The sequence below is a fragment of the Brachyhypopomus gauderio genome, chromosome 15 (assembly GCF_052324685.1).
Source record: "Brachyhypopomus gauderio isolate BG-103 chromosome 15, BGAUD_0.2, whole genome shotgun sequence".
Lineage (NCBI taxonomy): Eukaryota > Metazoa > Chordata > Actinopteri > Gymnotiformes > Hypopomidae > Brachyhypopomus > Brachyhypopomus gauderio.
The window spans coordinates 2,906,929-2,926,928 of record NC_135225.1 but is presented as its reverse complement, the minus strand read 5'-3'; the positions used below and the strand labels follow the sequence as shown (position 1 = coordinate 2,926,928).

Below are 20,000 nucleotides of genomic sequence, written 5' to 3'. Positions count from 1 at the left end.
AAGCTCTTACAGCAAGGACACGGGGGGCAGCAAGATAAAGTGGATATGAAGAGATAAGAACATGCTGTGGTGGCTGTGAGGAGGGAAGATAGCATCTAGATTGAAGAAATGGGACACGGCACCTTCCCGTCATGATTCCATTTAGCACAGAGTAACAGAGAGAGTGAGAGAGAGATACAGAGAGAGAGTGAGAGAGATGACAACAAACAAGATCACCTTACATGACAGCTTCACAGGGAAGTACATATCTCACACGTCACAAAACATACAACACATACACCCACAAAACAGCATGCCAGCTCAGTCGTATCATATCATACTTTCTATCGCATATCAGACCCAATAAAGACACATAATGAAATGGAGGTTCCAACCTTCTCCACAGTTATGCACTTAGAGGCGTAAGCAAATGTGTTTACATCTCTTTAACAGTCTATGACAACCAAGATGTTGTTCATAGATCTGGGATCTCATGTAGACAGTCCTCAAAGCGTCTCCGTTCTCAAACATCTCCATTCTCCTCAAAGTGTCTCTGTTCTCAAACATCTCCATTCTCCCTTAAAGAACACTAAGTAATGTTAATGCCACTCTAAGTAATACTAATGCTAAATAATGATGTTCCAAAGGGGCACAAAAAATAGAGTGCATCATGCAGACCAGTACTAAATCTAGACCAGTACTAAATCCAGAACAGTTCTAAATCCAGACTAGTACTAAATCCAGATCAGTTCTAAATCTAGACCAGTACTAAATACTAAATCCAGAACAGTTCTAAATCCAGACCAGTACTAAATCCAGACCAGTTCTAAATCCAGACCAGTTCTAAATCCAGACCAGTACTAAATCCAGACCAGTTCTAAATCTAGACCAGTTCTAAATCCAGACCAGTTCTAAATCCAGACCAGTACTAAATCCAGACCAGTTCTAAATCTAGACCAGTTCTAAATCTAGACCAGTACTAAATCCAGACCAGTTCTAAATCCAGACCAGGAACAAAAGCTAACAGCGCCACTCCTAGTAGTGAGAAACCTGTAACGTGTATCTGTCTTTGTAGCACTTATCTTTGCAAAAATTATTATAATATTGTGCTCACACACCTAACAGTACACATATATATAACATATATAATCATACAGATAACACATTATTAATTGACTGCATGTGATAAAACAGTTTGGCAAACATTTGAGCTGTAGGGAGCTGTATGTACATATATAAACATAAACAATTGTGTGTGTCCTGTATATGTATGTGTGTTCACATGCAGCGACTTGCAGATGTTGGAGGTCAAGTCCAGGGACGTTCTCCTGCAACACATTCCCTTTATGGTCTCAATAGGACTAGGGCACATGATCATCATAAATCATCTCCACAGCATGCGTCCTCTGACACGCATACCGAGCTTCATGAATACCCCTCTCCCACCAGGACACAACCCAGTACAAAGCACAGAGGAAGGAGGGAAACTGTTCTGGGGGGGGGGGGGGTAACTCTCCTGCAACATACAACAGGGTTAGAGAGAGTGGCTGAGATGATGAGGAAGGAGCCAGGATTAAGACTGGACCGCGTGCTCGATCTGTGCCCAACGTGGCACTCTCAGCTGGGCCATGACGTTGGCCATGGGGGTCTTTCTCAGCCAAGCGGAGGAGAGAGTGTGCGGGGCCCAGCAGCTGTGAAAACCTTATGCTTGGCTGGCGTAGTGGCAGCAGTGAAAGGCTCCAACCGAACCCTCTGCAGCTGTGGGCACAAAGGCAGACAGCACACAGTGGAATGTTTCCCCGCAGGTCTGGGACCACGCCAGCTAAAAGGGCATCAGCTCATACACTCACCGTCTCATTACCACTGGAGCCTTTTCTGTTTAATAGGACTGACCTCCTTAACTGTGAGCGTGCGAGTCACACTGGGAACACAAGTACCGAGAAGCAGCTTCACTTGGCACTTTGCACCAGTGTGAGGGGGCAACGCATCACGTTCCAGGGAGACTTCGCACGCAAACAGCGCCCCACGCACACATGCTGAGCCCTGGCTTAGACTCAGCCGCATTCTGGTGACTGACTTGCAAAACACTGCCGTCATCCTCAAAGTGACAGAAATGTGCTGGATGAATTTGCGTCAGTGGGAATTTTTAGGGCCTCAGGAGGACACTCGTGGAAGTGCAAATGCAGGATTTCACCATCATGGTGAGGCCCAGTGCATGTGAGGACAACTCAGAGTCTTTCCTTACCGCTCTTGAAGACGTCACCATGAAAAGGGTGTTCCTTTTCCGGACATCAACTTCAGAAACAGTGTTAGAGCATTGGAGTCAAATCAGATCAATGGAAATGTGTTCATATAACATTATTACAACACAAATTGTCACAAAAAAGCTTTACAAATGTTTTGGTTCAGGCCCGTAATGAGCAATGATCACCAAAAAATTCTTACAAAGGTGTCCTGCTCTGTATCTTTAATATATAGGAGGCCACCCAAAAGCGTAAGTAAACAAGTCTTTAGCCTGGATTTAAAAGCTGAGAGTGAGTCCTGAATGAAAGCTGTGCGACTGAGGTGTTTTATAAGAGAGGGTTCTTCATCCAGCTGGAATCTTACCAATTCTAGGAACTCATTTTGAGAACACGGTAGCCAAAGTGGGTTAATCTACACAGTGAGTTCACACAGATACTTTGTGGCCAGACCATTAAATGTTTTATATGTAAACAAGAGAGCTTTAAAGTCAATTCAAAATTGAGCTAACAGGACTAACGTGGTCAAACCTTCTAGCTCTTGTAAGGACTATGGCTGCTGCATTCTGTACAATTTGTAATTTATTTAATAACTTTCTAGAGCATCTAATTAGATGAAAAACACCAAATTAGAAGAAAAACACCTAATTAGAAGACTAATTGCTATGTTACCAGAGTTTTGAGTGTTACCAATAGCCCTTCAAAATTTAGTAGAGAGAAAACCAGTTTAACAGTAGCACCTCAGTCTTTCTGGAAGTCTGAAGGAAAATGCTGACATTCAGTTTCCTCTTTCTTTATTTTCTTCAGTTCTGTTACATGAAAGGAAATTAGCAGACGACCTCTGTTTGTATATTGGTGCACATCACCACATTGTGTGGCCCCACTTCACCTTACAAAGAGGAACAGGACCAGAGATGGAATGAACAGAGACGAGAACGTGGGACACGTGTTATGGCTGCAGGGAATAAGGAGCAGACCAAGAGACTCCAAGGGGACAAAACCAGTCTTTTCATTTAGGGACAGAGGGTTGGCAGGAGTTTGTTTTGGAGATAAAAGGCTCCATGTTGGTGCACTGTGTCCACTGTCCCGACATGAAGACACAGACGTTCGGAGGCTTGGATGCATCTGTTTTCAGAGCCTGTCTCCACCTGGTCCAGCTCCACCTCCATGTACCCAAACACACTACACGTCCCAGCCCAGTGGAGACCGAGCTCACGCCTGCAGCCCAACTAAACCAATCACGTGTCGTTAAAGCGACTCTGGGGTGAGTGAATAATAACATTCATTCTGGCCTTGTTTGAAAAGTTTGCAGATTGAGCTGTAATCAGAGGAGTGAGGAAAAAGAGACTGTTATTACATCATGGCCTGAAGGTTAAAGCCCGTAGGGAAAAGCCACAAGTTGTTTATTCTATAAACAACTACACAGTGGGAAGCTATTTTAGGTGGCACGTAGTTCAGAGGACTGTCTCAAATATTGTAAAAGACTAGAAACTACATCTCCACAAAATACATTCTTATTTGGTTATAGTTTATACTAAATATATAATATTATAATTCTAATATTACAGATTATAATTATATATAATCTTATGATAATAATATTAGACATACTAGTTTCTTATGCAAAGTCTGTTCGCAATTATTTTTAAACTCAAAACATCCAAAGTTCTTCAGTGCATCATTTGCATACAGTACATTTAGAGATTGGCTAAATAGGTTGACTTTGAGTCTCTGATCATCTGTCTGTGTATGTTTGATCACAGTCTCACAAGGCCTCCCTCACCACAGCACTATAGCAGACATCCTGCCATAACACATCTATAATAGCAAATTATAGATGTCCTAGGTTAAAAAGGATCAATGAATAATAATTAACTGAAAAGGGAGAATACAACACACTGTGCCCTGTAGTGGGAGCACGGTGCTCTAAAATAGCACGCGGCCTGAAAAAGCACAAAGGCAGAGGAGACTTGGAAGGACGTGCGTGTGTTTAAAAACACAAACGCTATTCTGTTACCGTTAGCGCTGCTAGTCACAGAGTGGCTCTTCCTTACTGTGACAACAACTTTGCGGCGAGTTTAATAATTGTGTACAGGGGCCCCTGGGATTTGAGGCCCTGGGTTTGGAGACGGATGTGTCTTTGGTGAGGTGCTCAGGCCGGTCACAGGGATCAGGAGTGAACCAGATCTAACAGGAAACCTAGATCAGAACTCTGCAAACAATGGACTGACTTGTTTCATCTTCAAATAAGGGCTTCCAGAAGATCTGGTGTATCCAGGCATTTAGGCTATTAAAGTGAAGTAAGAAATCAAATATGTTAAGCTCAGTGAATCCAGATGGCTCTGCACAGCAAAGACCAGAGCAGGAGACCCATAATTCTCACTACATCTACATTTGTATATATACATATGCCAAATAAATGCGGTAGTAGTGGATACTGCATGGACGCCTCTACATCTGTAGAGCAGTGAGACTAAGACAGCATGATCTGATCTGGCCTGGGGAAAAGGATTTATACAAAGGGAAATAAAAGTGAATAAATTTATTTATTATTTTTTTTACAGTACATTAGACATGTTAAAGTAGCTTTATGTCCTGACGTTAACTGGCTGAATGATTCTTTACACGGACACATCGATGTAAGGTCTCAGTTTGTTCCAAATGCAAATGACAGTCCTTGGCTTGTGTTCAGATGATGCACTCTGCTCTCTGTGGACCAGTGGGGCGTAATACAAGCAGCTCTGATCCAGCAGAGTGGGAGGAAAAGGCCCTGAAGGCCAGAGACGTGGCGGCCGAGCCGAGCCGAGCCAAGCCGAGCCGAGCCGAGCCGTCCGACCTGCTCAGGATTATGTTTGGCCTGAAAGCATGATTGCGTGTGATGAGGACGTCTGCATGTGCTTTGGGTCCCCACGAGAGGAGCTGAAGGGGCCAAATTACACGGATGAGACGCCACGAATGAGACACCACGGATGAGACACCACGGATGAGACGCCACGGATTAGACGCCACGAATGAGACACCACGGATGAGACGCCACGGATGAGACGCCACGAATGAGACGCCACGGATGAGACGCCACGGATGAGACGCCACGGATGAGACGCCACGGATGAGACACCACGAATGAGACGCCACGAATGAGACGCCACGAATGAGACGCCACGAATGAGACACCACGGATGAGACGCCACGGATGAGACGCCACGGATGAGACGCCACGAATGAGACACCACGGATGAGACGCCACGGATGAGACACCACGGATGAGACACCACGAATAAGACACCACGGATGAGACGCCACGGATGAGACGCCACGAATGAGACGCCACGGATGAGACGCCACGGATTAGACGCCACGGATGAGACGCCACGGATGAGACGCCACGGATGAGACACCACGAATGAGACACCACGGATGAGACACCACGAATGAGACGCCACGGATGAGACGCCACGGATGAGACACCACGGATGAGACGCCACGGATTAGACGCCACGGATGAGACGCCACGGATGAGACACCACGGATGAGACGCCACGGATGAGACGCCACGGATTAGACGCCACGGATGAGACGCCACGGATGAGACGCCACGGATGAGACGCCACGGATGAGACGCCACGGATGAGACACCACGGATGAGACGCCACGAATGAGACGCCACGGATGAGACGCCACGGATGAGACGCCACGAATGAGACGCCACGGATGAGACGCCACGGATGAGACGCCACGGATGAGACGCCACGGATGAGACGCCACGAATGAGACGCCACGAATGAGACACCACGAATGAGACACCACGAATGAGACGCCACGGATGAGACGCCACGGATGAGACGCCACGAATGAGACGCCACGAATGAGACGCCACGGATGAGACGCCACGGATGAGACGCCACGGATGAGACGCCACGGATGAGACGCCACGGATGAGACACCACGGATGAGACACCATGATGAGACACCACAGATGACACCACGGATGAGACGCCACGGATGAGACGCCACGGATGAGACACCACGGATGAGACACCATGATGAGACACCATGATGAGACACCACGGATGAGACACCACAGAGTCTCACTGAACCCCACAGTATGCAGCTTCACCTCACACCCCTTCATTGTGATTGAAAGCACACGTAACATTTAACTGGTGAATGATCAGTGTAGAGGAGCATGGGAAACAGGAATGAAAACACTGCTTAGGCTGTCCAATGGAAACACTGCATCTGCTGCCCAATAGAAACACTGCATCTGCTGCCCAATGGAAACACTGCTTAGGCTGTCCAATGGAAACACTGCATCTGCTGCCCAATAGAAACACTGCATCTGCTGCCCAATGGAAACACTGCATCTGCTGCCCAATGAAAACACTGTCTGCAGCCCACTTCCTTTCCCCTGTAGTTCACAATGACTTCTGACAACCTCCAACCAACTTACAACCACACAGAAGAATCCTTGAAGGGAAAAAAATGCAGACTCACAGACCTGAGTGAAGATCATTTAAATAACTCTCTTATGTAGGTCCCACCTCAGTGAAGTTCATTTAAATAACTCTCTTATGTAGGTCCCACCTCAGTGGGCCTGTCTGAGGCTGCGGGTGTGACACACACGGCATTTGTTGGTAACTAGAAGCAGACGTGAAACTGGTCTAACCGAAATATGCATGTAAAAATGCACAAGTGGTTAGAATTAAATGTTGTAAAAGTGCCTACATGACTTTACATATGCACGACTGCACTTAGAGTCCATTCATATTCTGCAAATGTTCAATGTGGGCAGTCATATGTGTTGTATGTATGATGACTTAAGCAATGCGGAACCTTCCACAGCGGCGTATGTTTACCTGCACGTGTTCACGTGTGTTTAACTGCGTGTTCACGTGTGTTTAACTGCGTGTTCACGTGTGTTTGCGTTATGCTATGACATCGTCTGTCTTTGGCACCATCTGTAGTGTCACATGGGGACGATAACAGGAAATGAAGGGGACGCAACAGGAAGTTGCCCAGAGCAGATGGTCCCTCTTTCTCTCCGGGCTCAACCTTCCTGCTTTATTCGTCTCTCAGTCAAATCTGACGTTCATCAGGCACCCACCACACCTGGTGCAGACTTGCTCACCTCTCCATCCTGCTTTGGGTGGTGCCTCTCCTGGCCCACATGACTCTGACCTGCCCCCCCCCCCCCCCCCCCCCTCTCTCCTGAGTGCCTCACAGCTACTATACTTCCCAGCCCCCACAATACTCTGTGGTGTTCACTCTTCAACCCCTTGGAGAATCCGAGCCCACTGTGGTTTATTCTACAGTTAAAGGCCCGAGTTGGAAGGACCCACAGTGGAGTCTTTTCTCTGCAAGGCTCTTTGCACAAATGCCAAGGAGCCTGCAAGTCTGCACCAGGTTGGATGAATGGGGGTTTAATCAGGTAGCGCTGTGAAAGAGACGAAGTCCTGCCCCCTCCCACCCCAAAACTCTTTAAACAATGTGTATAAAGGAATGTGATACTTCTGCACAATCCACATACACGTAGTGGGCCACTAATGATAAGTGTGCATTCTCTCTGTGTTACATAGGACCCACAGACAACAGACCACAGGCACATGAGCATTCTTTACCCCCAGCACACAAGTAGTCACATTGTCCCTGTCCATCTTCCAAGAGTCCGGACCGTCCACCAGCGAGACAGTTCAGCGTGCTCATTAGTGGGCCCAGGGTTCACGCTGAGCAGCAGACTGGAAAAAAACAACCACGATAACAATCCCACATTAATGTAGATAAATAAGCCCAGCTCGTGCTAAAACCCTCCGGGGTTCCACGTTGGCCAAAACTACTACAGCTTTAACAAAAACGACGCCAGTGAAATAATGCTAGTCTCCAGATATTTGACCCTGGAAATCTGTGGTTTCAGGAGACGATGAAAGAAAGACAAACAGGAAAACAGAATAACGATACTGCATGTACTGACAGGGTATCTTTGTGTATTTATCTTGGCCATGCTGTGATGACTGCATCTTTGACATGTACTAACTGTTAGATCAATAGATTAGAAAGTAGGGCAGAAAAGCATCGAGTGGCCTGGTTGTCTTTGTGATGGCGTTAAAACAACTGCAGTGAATTCTGTACAGGAGCTCATGTTGTTATATCTGATCTTGCTAGATAAGAAGCATTAATGGTTAGTTGGTCTGTGATCAGGACATCGTTAAGACAATGTGCTGCAGTGGTGCTGTTTCTATGTTATGTATATATTAATGATGCTGTGTGTGTATACGTGAGTGAGTGGTGATTATATACTTCCTCCCAGTGGGTTCTCCATGGAGTTCAGATCTGAATATATATATGTAATCCTCTTTCTCAGATGCCTTGGTAAGAGAGGGAGAAGTTCAGATGGAAGTCCAGTAGTAGGAGTTAGGGACGCTTCTCTTTAACCGTCTCCAGAGTGATCCTGTATCAGCTCCCAGAAACGAAGGTCGAAACTGAGTGTGTGTATTCTGACATGCGTGTGTTCTTAAGTGAGATAAACCTATGTGGTTCAAACGCTCAGAGGTCAACACCCTCTGTGTGTGTGTGTGTGTGTGTGTGTGTGTGTGTGTGTGTGTGTGTGTGTGCTTGTGTGTGTGTGACAAGTTTGATTGCAGGATTTTTTTTCTTGAGGGATCATCAAACTAAAAAATCAGTACTTTTGCAGAAGAAATTCAGGCGTGAGCTTTAGCCACTGTGGGCTTAGCGCTTAACGCTGACTTAGCGCTGACTTACCTTTCATGACCATTACAGAGAGGCTTAACATCACCACCTCAGAGGACCATGAGAAAAAGAGCCGTGGACATCACATGATTTTCCACCCGGTCTCAGACAGTTTTACATACATTTTACTGTGAACTGTTCTGACAGTTACACTAGTTTATTTAAGTATGAGGAATGCCTAAAGGACAATAACACACATCTTGAGTCTTTTAAGTCCATTTGTCTCCAGTCCTGATTATGTTTTGCATATAATCTGAGATACATGATAGAATTCTCATACCATGTGTTGTTCTTTTTGTTTTTTCTTCCAAAATATTTCCCAGAAAACTCTCCCACCTTTAAAATGATCCAAACAACAGAGTTGCTGAGTCCCGGGTCACGGGTCACGTCTGCGTGTGTAAACACAGGGCCACCAGCATCCAGTCAGCAGACGCACCAGTCGACCAATCACAACTTTAATTTAGTCCAGATCCTGTACAGAGTCTGTTCTTCACAGTGCCCTTAACTCAAAGAGACTTATCCTGAGTTTCAGCCCTAAAGGTTCAAACCATTTTTAGTGTCAGACTACCACAGCATCACTCATGCCACCTGGTGGAAAAAAGATGCAGGTGCAATAAATTGCTTTTAAAATCTTAGAAAGGACAAGTAGTGCATAATGACATGCTGTTTCTAATTAAATATTCTGTATGAGAATGACCAATTTCAATACGTCTGTAATAATAGTATTACATGGAACCTTTCACGTGAGGAACTTCCATCCTCTAGTGCAGGGGTGGCCAACCCGCGGCTCGCGAGCCGCATGCGGCTCTTTGCCAGGTTTCATGCGGTTCCCCAACCGGTCCGCGGGCTCACCTGCACAAACGGGGCGACACACTGCTACATTTTCGTGGTGCGCGGTTAGTTTACAAGCCTAGCGAGCCACTAATACTTTTAAAACCGGCGTAGTGGTTTTAAACCCCCCCCCCCCCCGCTCAACAATCTACACTCGCCCATGTACGATGTGGCTCTTTGCCGTAACACAGTAAGAAAAGTGGCTCTTGGTCTATGACGGGTTGGCCACCCCTGCTCTAGTGCGCTCTGGCGCCCTCTAGTGGGAGCTAGTATGGATTGGAATAATAAACGTGTCTAGTACTGTGTCCAGGAAGTAAAACTTCCCATTATTCGAGATCTAATCTGTCACATGAATTCACAAGAAAGTATAAAGAAAAAATTGATTTTATACCCCTCACAGCTGTTATTCCTGAAAGTGTCTGAAAAGTAGTCTACCTTAAAGAAGACGTCTTCAACCTACCCAAGTTCACTCATGTCACTCCACTGCTGCGCTCCCTTCACTGGCTTCCCGTGGCTGCTCGCATACAGTTTAAAATTCTGATACCTTATGGCAATGGTCAAGAGTCGATCCGCACCTCGAGCCCTTCACGCTTCAAGTACGGCTCGGCTTGACCCGCCATCCCTCAAGATTCATGGAAGACGCGACAAGATGCTTCTCTGTCCTGGCTCCCAGATGGTGGAACGAACTTCCACTGGCTATCCGAACAGCGAACTCTCTCACGGTTTTCAAACGCAGATTGAAGACCCATCTCTTTGTAAAGCACTAATCTACTGAAGCATTGGTATAAATCATAATTGCACTTTATCTCTGGAAACACTTGCTAATTATTGCACTCATACTGCATGTAGTCTTGTAGGTATTTCAGTCTTGCTAGGTATTGCTCTGTGTCTAATCTTATATTTTGTTGTTTTCTTTCTAGGTATCAGCACTGGCAACTGTTTATGGCAGTGCTTGAGCTCGAGTAGTTTGGACTTAAACCTGTTTATACTAGATAGAGATGCATATTCTGACTAAACACTTAGCACGTTTGTAAGTCGCTCTGGATAAGAGCGTCTGCTAAATGCCGTAAATGTAAGATGAATTCACAAGCATGATTACTGCAAATAAAACAGACAAGTGTATGTTTGGTTTCCTTGGTGCTATATAATCTGCTGTAAAGTGTGGACATGGCCAAATAAAGACACTGTTGGCATTTTCACTGCGTTTTTGTGACCTCCTATCTAGCTTTATGAACTTGTACTTACAGTATTAATTCAGTAGGTGGTGCAACAAAACATTTTGAACACGAGGGATCGTTTCCAACTACAACACGTGAAGCTGTGTTTGAAGACGTAGATATTTGGCTCGTAGATGCCTTAATGGTGAAGAAAAAGCAACAGACCCTCTTAAGAGGTAGAAGATGAATCTGTTCTTGGCTTGTGTTGTCAGATTGCAGTTTAATACGATGTAGTTGCACCATAACTGAAATAATTAAAAAAGCCATTTTTCAGTGAAATGGTTTGTACAGTTCAGACTGTATACACTATTGGAATACACACACATGTGTAATAATCACAGCCTATGGCGATAGATGACTTATCTGAATTTGCATAAGAAAGAATGGGTTGTGTTGCCATGACGCAGGCGTGCTAAACGAAGGCGGGAACATGAACATGACAGCCGTGCGGAGGTGTTCTGGTTTTTCTGGTTGAATTGTGGCATCCGTGTTGACAATAAGAAATTACACACGCGGCCAAGGAGAAAAAAAAACACCTCTTACAAAACGCAACATAAATCCCTGCAGCAGATAAAAGAGTTCGACAGTCAAACAGGAGTGACGAGTGGTAACAGCCTTTACGACGATCATCTGTTTGCTTTGTCGCAATGGAAAATATCACACTTTGTTTGTTTATTGCCTGTGGTAACAAAGGAGGGTTTACTGACAATGAAAATGTACAGACAGTGCTGGTGTGGGATTTGAAGACACACAATGCCCAATTTACAGGTCTGGAGTGTCCTAGGTCTGGGCCGGTCCGTCATGTCCTGGTAAAGGTTGGCCCCTCGTCTCCTGCAGGGCCCAGCGGGTTCTGGGCGTCCACAGTACAGATCTAAATGAGGAGGGGTTTTTTTTTGGAGGAAGGTTGCTTAGCAACAAGTATGTACTATACTAGAGTGTGTGCGGTTTCCTTCAGAGTGTGTTTTGCCTGTGGCAGCGAGACAGCCCGGAGTTCTCTTGGGCTGCACAGCCCGACCCTGAACATTCAAACATCCCAACTGGTGGGCGATACCTGCGGAGGTGAGTGAGTGTGCAATGTCTCCAGCACAGTGTTGGGGGACCCGAGACCCCCGCCACTCACTCACTGGACTGTGACCCGAGAGAACTTCACCGAGCTGTGTGGATGGAGAGACCTCTGCATGGGGAACGAGTGAAGCTTCTAGTGTGACTCACAAATCAGCCAGCATGTCGAAAGCTTGGATGACTGCATTCTGCAAGAGGCAAACAGGCGAAAGAAGGGAGAGAGAGGGGGGGGGACAGAGAGATGGAGACAGAGAGAAGAGACAGAGAGAAGGGGAGAGAGAGACAGAGATGGAAACAGAGAGAGGGGGGGACTGAGAGATGGAGACAGAGAGAAGAGTCACAGAGAAGGGGAGAGAGAGAGAGATTGAAACAGAGAGAGAGAGAGAGAGGGGGGCAGAGATGGAGACAGAGAGAGAGAGAAGGAGAGAGACAGAGATGGAGACAGAGAGAGGGGGGGGCAGAGATGGAGACAGACAGACAGAAGGGGAGACAGAGAGAGAGGGAAACAGAGAGAGAGGAAAGAGACAGAGAGAGAGGAGAGAGACATGGAGACACAGAGAGAGACGGAGACAGAGAGGAGAGAGACAGGGAGAGATGGAGAGGAAGAGAGGAGACAGAGAGGGAGTGGGGGTGAAGGGCTCGTCAGTCTTACTAAGCTCCAGCATCCCTGTGACTGTATAAATTTGGATTTGTTTATCCAGACGTCCCTCAGGCAGACAGCACATGCCCTGGCATCCCGTTATTAGGTAACAGCAATTTGACTGACAGCTGTGACAGCCCATGAGTGGTTTTTTTTCCCCCACAGAGACCACCGAGCCAAATCTGGACACGAAACTACAGGGCTGAATCTCAATGCCTTACCCTACATAGGTACTGCAGGAGTTAAATAACCTTCTCACTCATGAGTCAGGCCTGGGCACGTCTCAGGGAGTGTTCATGACCCCAGCCGATAATAGCAGCTTTACACAGACACCCCACAACCGCTTCCTAATTAGAAAACTCAGATTTCTCAGAGAGGCTTTTATCAGCGTGAGATCTCACTGGGTCCCTGTGAGACACCCAGAGAGCAGGGTGCAGTTGGATGGTGTGATAATGGCATAGCAGCTCCTGCTCTTACATCACCCCAGCGGCTGAAGCTCAAGTCTTGAGCATCGACCCACCGTTAAGGTGCATTTAAAAGCGTGTGTGGGTGACACTGGTTCATGCGAAAGCGACTGCGTCAATTCAACAACTTTGTATTGCGACACTGTTATTTGCCGTGTGGTGAAGACACACAAACAAACAAACAAACAAAAACATTTAGCAGTACGTAGCAAACACACATGTGCAGCAGTGTGCAGAAGCGGAGTGTGTAGTGACTTGCAGAGTCCAACAAACAAACCATTCAACCCCCCTGTAGACCTGACGCCCTGTTGGTTTAGACGTCCTCCATTATCACCTCCGCTTCAGCGCTGTGGCCTGCTGGACGTCCTCCGGTCTTACACAGGGCCTTTTAGCCATCGGCACTTCTGTTGAAATCTGAGGTGAAATTCGAGAGGCACTGCACAGGTGATGTGTATTCAGAGCCTGCAGGCAATTCCAAGGTCATGGTGAGGTTTCACTTACAATGCTTACATTGTGTCGTATTGTTATTCCTGAAGAATAAACTGACATGACGCAATATTCATACAAACACCTAAGGCAGCATCAATGTGATGTAAGCGTCAACACTACTGATTGGGATTTCACTGAGTTGAAAGTAAACAAGCCCAAAAGGTTGAAATGTAAAACACAATAGAGTCTTCAGAAGACCGAGAACCCCAGGAAACACACATTATCCGTCCTCATTCCTGCCAACGTGACCCAGGAGTATGAGGAGTGTTATTAGCAGTAAAACAATAAGGCACACTCCATAATCCTGCCGGAAATAAGCCGATGAACCGAGTCCTATTCATATCGATAGTTAATCCGTGTGGGTGAGCCCAGTCGTGTCTGAACACATAGCACAGGGTGACAGTAATTTCACTCAGTCCGCTTCATCGTGGTGACAGTCGTGTCTGAACGGTTTCATCACACGCAGGACAGAGGCTGCCCACACACCGCTGCCCACCACTTGAGAGACAGACGACCACATTCTCCAGTGACCGGGCGAAGCAGTCTGTTCATCGCACCAGCTCTGAGCAGGTCTGCAGACGTTGCTACAAGCACCGACAGTAAATGGAGCATTGTATGACAGATTTATATCTTTTGCTATAGAATTGTTAAAAATAACATGCTTATGCATGCATTATGAACAAAAACTTTGTAATAAAATAAATATGAAGATCAAGGCTGAACAATCTTCTGAAATAATGACCCACAGTGGAGATGCATAGCTGTCAAACAGACTTTTCAGTGTAAAATTTTTAAAAAACAAAACCAATAAAATCCCACTGTTTGTATGTATGAGTCTAAGACCATTGCTTTAAAGGACCTGCTAACCCTCTGCACAGAGATGAGCTAAACCTGGTTTGATGGCAAATGATATCAGAACAGCACATGAGGTGAAGCATAAGGCTGCAAACAAATAAAAACAAATAATGACACGTCAAACATCATCATACAGTTATGAGCAGAGAACATGGCCGTCCCGAGCGCAGGCCCAGGGACGGGACGCATGCCCAGGGACGGGACGCAGGCCCAGTGACGGGACGCAGGCCCAGGGACGGGACGCAGGCCCAGGGACGGGACGCAGGTCTCCGCAGTGGCAGGTAAGCTGCTGCTTCCGGACTCTCTGGAGCTCAACATGGTGCCCCCATCAGCCCTTTAACCAAACAAGGTGCACCGGTTCTAAACGTGTTTAACAATCAAGCGAAGCTGAACGGGCCCAACGATCATTTCTCGGTTTCATTTACTGGGCCGCCTGCGTCTGCTTTGATCTACATTCTCTCTGATGCCACGTGCGGTTTTCTCCTGCTTCGCCTTTGAAATAAACCCACATTTTAAAAAAGCAGCTCGGCCCCAAACTTGCCTCAGCATGCCAGATGCAATCTCGCACGGCCTGCTCCTGGTGGTGGGCTGGGGGGCTGGGGAGCAGGGAGCAGGACAGGCTGGGACTGGACTTCAGGCTCACGTGACGTCTGAGTGGGCTGCTATCAGGAGGGGGGGGGTCATTCTGCCCCTCTCATTAGAGCATCAGAGCAGGGTGACACTTTAGAGCAACCAGTCAAACAACTAGAGTAGACAGGAGGGGTGAGAGGGTGAGAAAGAGAGAGAGAGAGAGGAGTGAAGGAAAGCGCATGAAGGAAAGAGACAGAGAGAGAGAGAGAGACATGTTCCACTTATCAGCACAGGACATCTTGTCTGTACATTGTGAACATGTGGCCCTGATGTTTTGTGCTTAGCCTCACTGCATTGTGCTTTCAGGGTGAGCAGGACTCTTCTCGTCAGGACGCGGGACACAGAGCAGTGTGTCCTCACACAGCCCAACATGGGCCTCATCCAGAAACAACATTTACACAAGAGGAACAGACATACTGGAACCGAGTAATTAAGCAGTAAAATCAAGAGTACACTACTCTTTGTCAGCCAAGCATATATTATAGTAAGACTACAGGACACTGACCACGTAAGCCCAATTCGTCACCGTTGTTTTAATCGTCTGATTCCTGGAAGAGGTGTCTGTAATCGGAGTCAAGAGGATCATCTCAGAAGGTCAACTTCAGCTTACCTCTGTTGCCATGGTGAACTGGCAGGTGAGAGTTTCTGAAGATCCAGTGAAGTCAGAAGGGAACTGGATCTGGTTCTGAAAATGCCCAAACGTAACCTAAGCTAACCACACAAAACAGAGTGGGTATGAACCACTAAAGGGGCAGGATCACCATTTGTTTGTATGTTTCATTTTGACTGTGTTAGGAGTATCTCAGTTGTAAGAAGTTTAGTCATTCATACAGTGGTTAGTAAAACACCCAATGTTGGGGTTAATCTGGTATGGATCAGCCTTTTCTCCTGGACCCAGAACATCCTTTCTGACCCATAACGTTGTCCATCTCTGTGAGAATGTTTGTGTCACACGCTCACTGCTTCTAAAGTGCATCTGAAGTGAATACTGTTGTTCCCATGTCTCAGGAAAGATCCGGCTAAAAACAAGCTTCCATTCGGCACGAAATGATGCATTTTTGTTAATTCATCTTACTGTAGTCAGCATGACCAAAAAAATAAAAAATAGGACTTCACAACAAGAGAAACTCAACATGTAGTGCGTTTCAGCAGTATTGCTTGAAAGCGGTCGTGTCCAAGTCAAATGTACATGTAAGTATGTCTCTCCAGACGGCGGTCCCGTCACACAAAGAGAAGTCAGTATGCCAAGGCTGCGTGTTGCAGTGAAGGCCTTCGGCTGCCACCGTCACCATAGAGACAGAGTTCTCTGATAAAGCGTCTGTTGTCGTGGCATCGCTCGGACCACCCCCGTGCCCCCCCCCAAAGGTCCCGCCCCCCTCCAGTGAATCCCACCACAGCTGCAGTTTCTCCACATTTCTCAGAGGTAGATTATCCACTGTGCTGCTCACTGCTTCTGTTCTCTTTCCATGCTCAGCGAGCCCATTTTCTTTATAATACGTTATGTTAAAATGTCATTGAACAGAAATTTGGTGACTATTTTAGCTCTAAATAGTGCTGGCTTGATACGTGGTTTGAAGGAGATGGCTTCTTCTTCAGCCTGTGCATGGTCCATTTCCCTTACAGTTCAGTTTGGGCTTGAAACTAATCATATTTTATGACTTTTTATACTTGTAATTAAACCGCCACGCGGTTCCTGGAGCTTCATACCGAGCTCTCGTCAGGTTTGCTACACAGCTGCGTGTGTTTCCTCTTCTCGAGGATGCGACTGAGCTCCTCGGTGAAAGAGTAGTACAGCGGAGACGTGGAGTCGGCATCGCTCTGCCTCAGCAACACGTAACTGTTTCCATTCATCTTGCGCAGGACGCTGGGCAGGGTGGCCGAAAGCCCGTTGGGGTAGTCGGCGTCGGGGTTGGGAGGGGGAGGCGGGAGGGGAGGTGCTGGGGGGAGCTCGCTGCTCGGGGAGGTGCGGGCCTCCCCAGGCACGATGTGCAGGAGGCCGTCGTGCGCGTCTGTCTTCCCGTTGCAGTGGCTGGAGACGGTCCTCAGCTCCATGTGGGCGTTCCTCTTGCGCTCGGCGCGGCCGGCCGTTCGGAGCGAGTACTTCCCCCGTCTGCTCCGCACGCAGAAGCCCACGTAGAGCAGGACGACGGTCAGAACCAGACACAGTCCGCCAAGGATAGTTATGAGGGAAAGGTACATGGCTTCTTTGTTCCTCGGAGACAGGAAGTCCAAGCGCGGGGGGAGGGGGACGGGGGCGGGGAGCGTCCCCCCAGGGTGAAGGTTCGTGATCGGGGGCGGCGGGGTCTCCTCGGAGGGAAGGTCTGGGTGCGGGTCTTGCCACACGCTCAGGGCGTAAACGACAACGAGGATGCGGACGCCGTTCTCCAGGGCAAAGCAGGCGTATTCTCCGCTCTGCTCCGGCCGGGCCCCGATCACCAGCAGGCCGTCGGTGCCGATGCGGTAGCCGGAGCGGAGGCCGTAGCCCTGCAGCACCTGACCCAGAAGGGTCCACCGCGGGCGGGCCAGGTTGGACGCCAACTCGCACTGCAGCAGCACGTCATCGCCCGCCATCACGGCCCGGTTACGACGGATCGCCAGCGCTGGGGATAAACACACCCCTCATCAACGAGAAGCAGGACAGGGTTACGGCTCACCGCACGTTCTGAACGCTACTTAAAGGTGTGATACACAGCACTTCTCGATGGAACACAGATTTAGAGAATTAAACACCCATACAACATTACAACAGCAAGATTTCCAAAGTAGCAACAGCTTTTTGCTTAGCACAAAATATCTCTTGCACAATTTGTGGGCTTTAATGTATAGAAGGCAAGTAAAAAAATAAACAACAGAACATATTGTTAACAGTATAATAAGAATCTAGATTCAGATCTACTGTATAATAAAACTAAGTTCCCTACTGCTTAGAATGGCACATGAGTAACAGATGGAGCGTTTAAGTAAAGGCCACTGTTGTGTTGTCGTGATGGCTCTGGGCCCACATGTCTGATACACAAAAGGAGATTAATATTCATACCATCTGCTGCTAACTCCTCACAGCCCCCACTCCCCTTCACGATGTCTTGAGTCATATTGGATCTGCACATAAAACAATAACCCAAGTTAGTCCTTCTGCCCTGATCACGGCTAACGATACTGGATACTCACAGTGACAGGTTCACAGAACGTGGTATTAATAAAGATGTGTTGAACACATGTATTTATGCTCCGATGTACCTGTGCGTGCGCGTGGAGATGTCCACACACTCCCGCCCGTCCCACGCGCAGAACGGGTCACGCGCCAACACGCAGTCCGAGCAGGACCCGTACCTGCCGCACGTGGACAGGGGCAGCTGCAGGACCGCCGAAGGCGAGCCCGCATACACGCTCATCTACAGGTCAAAGGTCAAAACAGATGGGCACTCAACTTCATGAGCAACATAGCCCAGTCGACGTACACGTCAATATTCTGCACAGGTTCGTTGGTTTATACTGACCTGTTTTGGAGAAACGACGATACTGTCCACAGGCTGCGGCTGATCAAACAACTGCAGCTCCTCGATGATGTGCAGCGCGCCGTTGACCTCCACGGCTCTCTGGAGCCAGCCTTCATCTGCAGCACACGAGGGTCCAGTCAGAGGAGACACAACACCTGGCGTCACCGTGAGTCTTCATCACTCACGGGTGATCTTCATCTTCATGAGTAACTGACATATCTGAACTGACGAGGAGCAAACCGTCTTCAGCGTACCTGTGCCGATGAAGAGCATGTGGTACCTCTGGCCATCCAGAGCAGTTACTGGGTGCACAGCGATCTTCGTGTAGTCCACAGTCCTCCTAAACAGTAGGGGGCGCTGGTCCAGAGGGAGGATCTGCCTGGACATGAGGGGGTGGCGGCGGACGAAGTGTAGCACGTCGTCTGGGAGGTCAGTGGAGACGTTGATGCCTCTGGCTCGGAGCTGATCTGTGATGCACTGTGGAGCAAACCATAAGAAGCCACCTGTAAAACTACACAATCCAAGCGCACCTGTAAAACTCCACAATCCCAGCACACCTGTAAAACTCCACAATCCCAGAGCACCTGTAAAACTACACAATCCCAGCGCACCTGTAAAACTACACAATCCCAGCGCACCTGTAAAACTACACAATCCCAACGCACTTGTAAAACTACACAATCCCAGCGCACCACAGCAGCCTTGCTAACATGGGCCAGTATGAAATGCTCTAGGCAACCACAACCACTGTGGGAATGGAAGCCAGTCCTGAAACTGCCATAGCGTGACCTTCACCGTGTAACCCACTACATGACGCTGCTCTTAGCCTTCAGCACACATAAACGAACAGGCTGCCATCAACTTCTGTAGATTCCGGGTAGCTGTCGTGGAAGTTGTAAACAGTATGTGAGCCAAATTATATGTGTCTGCTGTCACAAACTCTGAGACACACTAAACAGCTAGTACAAGATGTCACACGCCCACAAAGGCACTCATTACAAAACATCAGGGCATGAAAACCAGTGCCACTTATCAGACAGGCTTTTCTGCCTGCCCCTAATCTCCATGGCAATGAGCTCTGACAACATGAGCACTGCCCCCCCCCCCCCCCCCCCCCAAACACTGTTCTCCTTAGTCTGATCCCCGTACTGTCCCCACATGTCCAGCAGGGACACAACCGCTCCAGAAACCCAAGACACCGCCGGACACACCGAGTCAGCCAGTTGGCCGAATCAGAGCATGACGGTAGTGTGTGTGTGTGTGTGTGTGTGTGTGTGTGTGTGTGTGAGTGTGTGTGTGTGTGTGTGTGTGTGTGTGTGTGTGTGTGTGTGTGTGTGTGTGTGTGTGTGTCT

At 47.8% G+C, this 20,000-nt stretch overlaps 1 protein-coding gene and 1 long non-coding RNA gene across 2 annotated transcripts in view; both read right to left on the bottom strand.

Annotated features, from left to right (window-relative positions):
• Positions 1–11,853: 11,853 nt before the first annotated feature.
• On the bottom strand, positions 11,854–16,515 carry LOC143476871 (uncharacterized). The gene is made up of 2 exons (XR_013121405.1): positions 15,063–16,515; positions 11,854–14,855 (listed from the first exon to the last, which is right to left on the bottom strand). It is a non-coding gene; the product is annotated as an uncharacterized LOC143476871 (long non-coding RNA).
• A 29-nt stretch (positions 16,516–16,544) lies between these two features.
• The window catches only part of sema4ga (sema domain, immunoglobulin domain (Ig), transmembrane domain (TM) and short cytoplasmic domain, (semaphorin) 4Ga), a 25,220-nt gene continuing 21,764 nt past the window's right edge, over positions 16,545–20,000 (bottom strand). The window contains exons 11-15 of the mRNA XM_076975275.1: positions 18,903–19,125; positions 18,649–18,764; positions 18,389–18,543; positions 18,189–18,250; positions 16,545–17,751 (exon numbers count right to left, since the gene is read on the bottom strand). Coding sequence (XP_076831390.1) covers positions 16,853–17,751; positions 18,189–18,250; positions 18,389–18,543; positions 18,649–18,764; positions 18,903–19,125 — 1,455 coding nt within the window. The 3' untranslated portion in view covers positions 16,545–16,852. The remainder of the gene's footprint in view (positions 17,752–18,188; positions 18,251–18,388; positions 18,544–18,648; positions 18,765–18,902; positions 19,126–20,000) is intronic.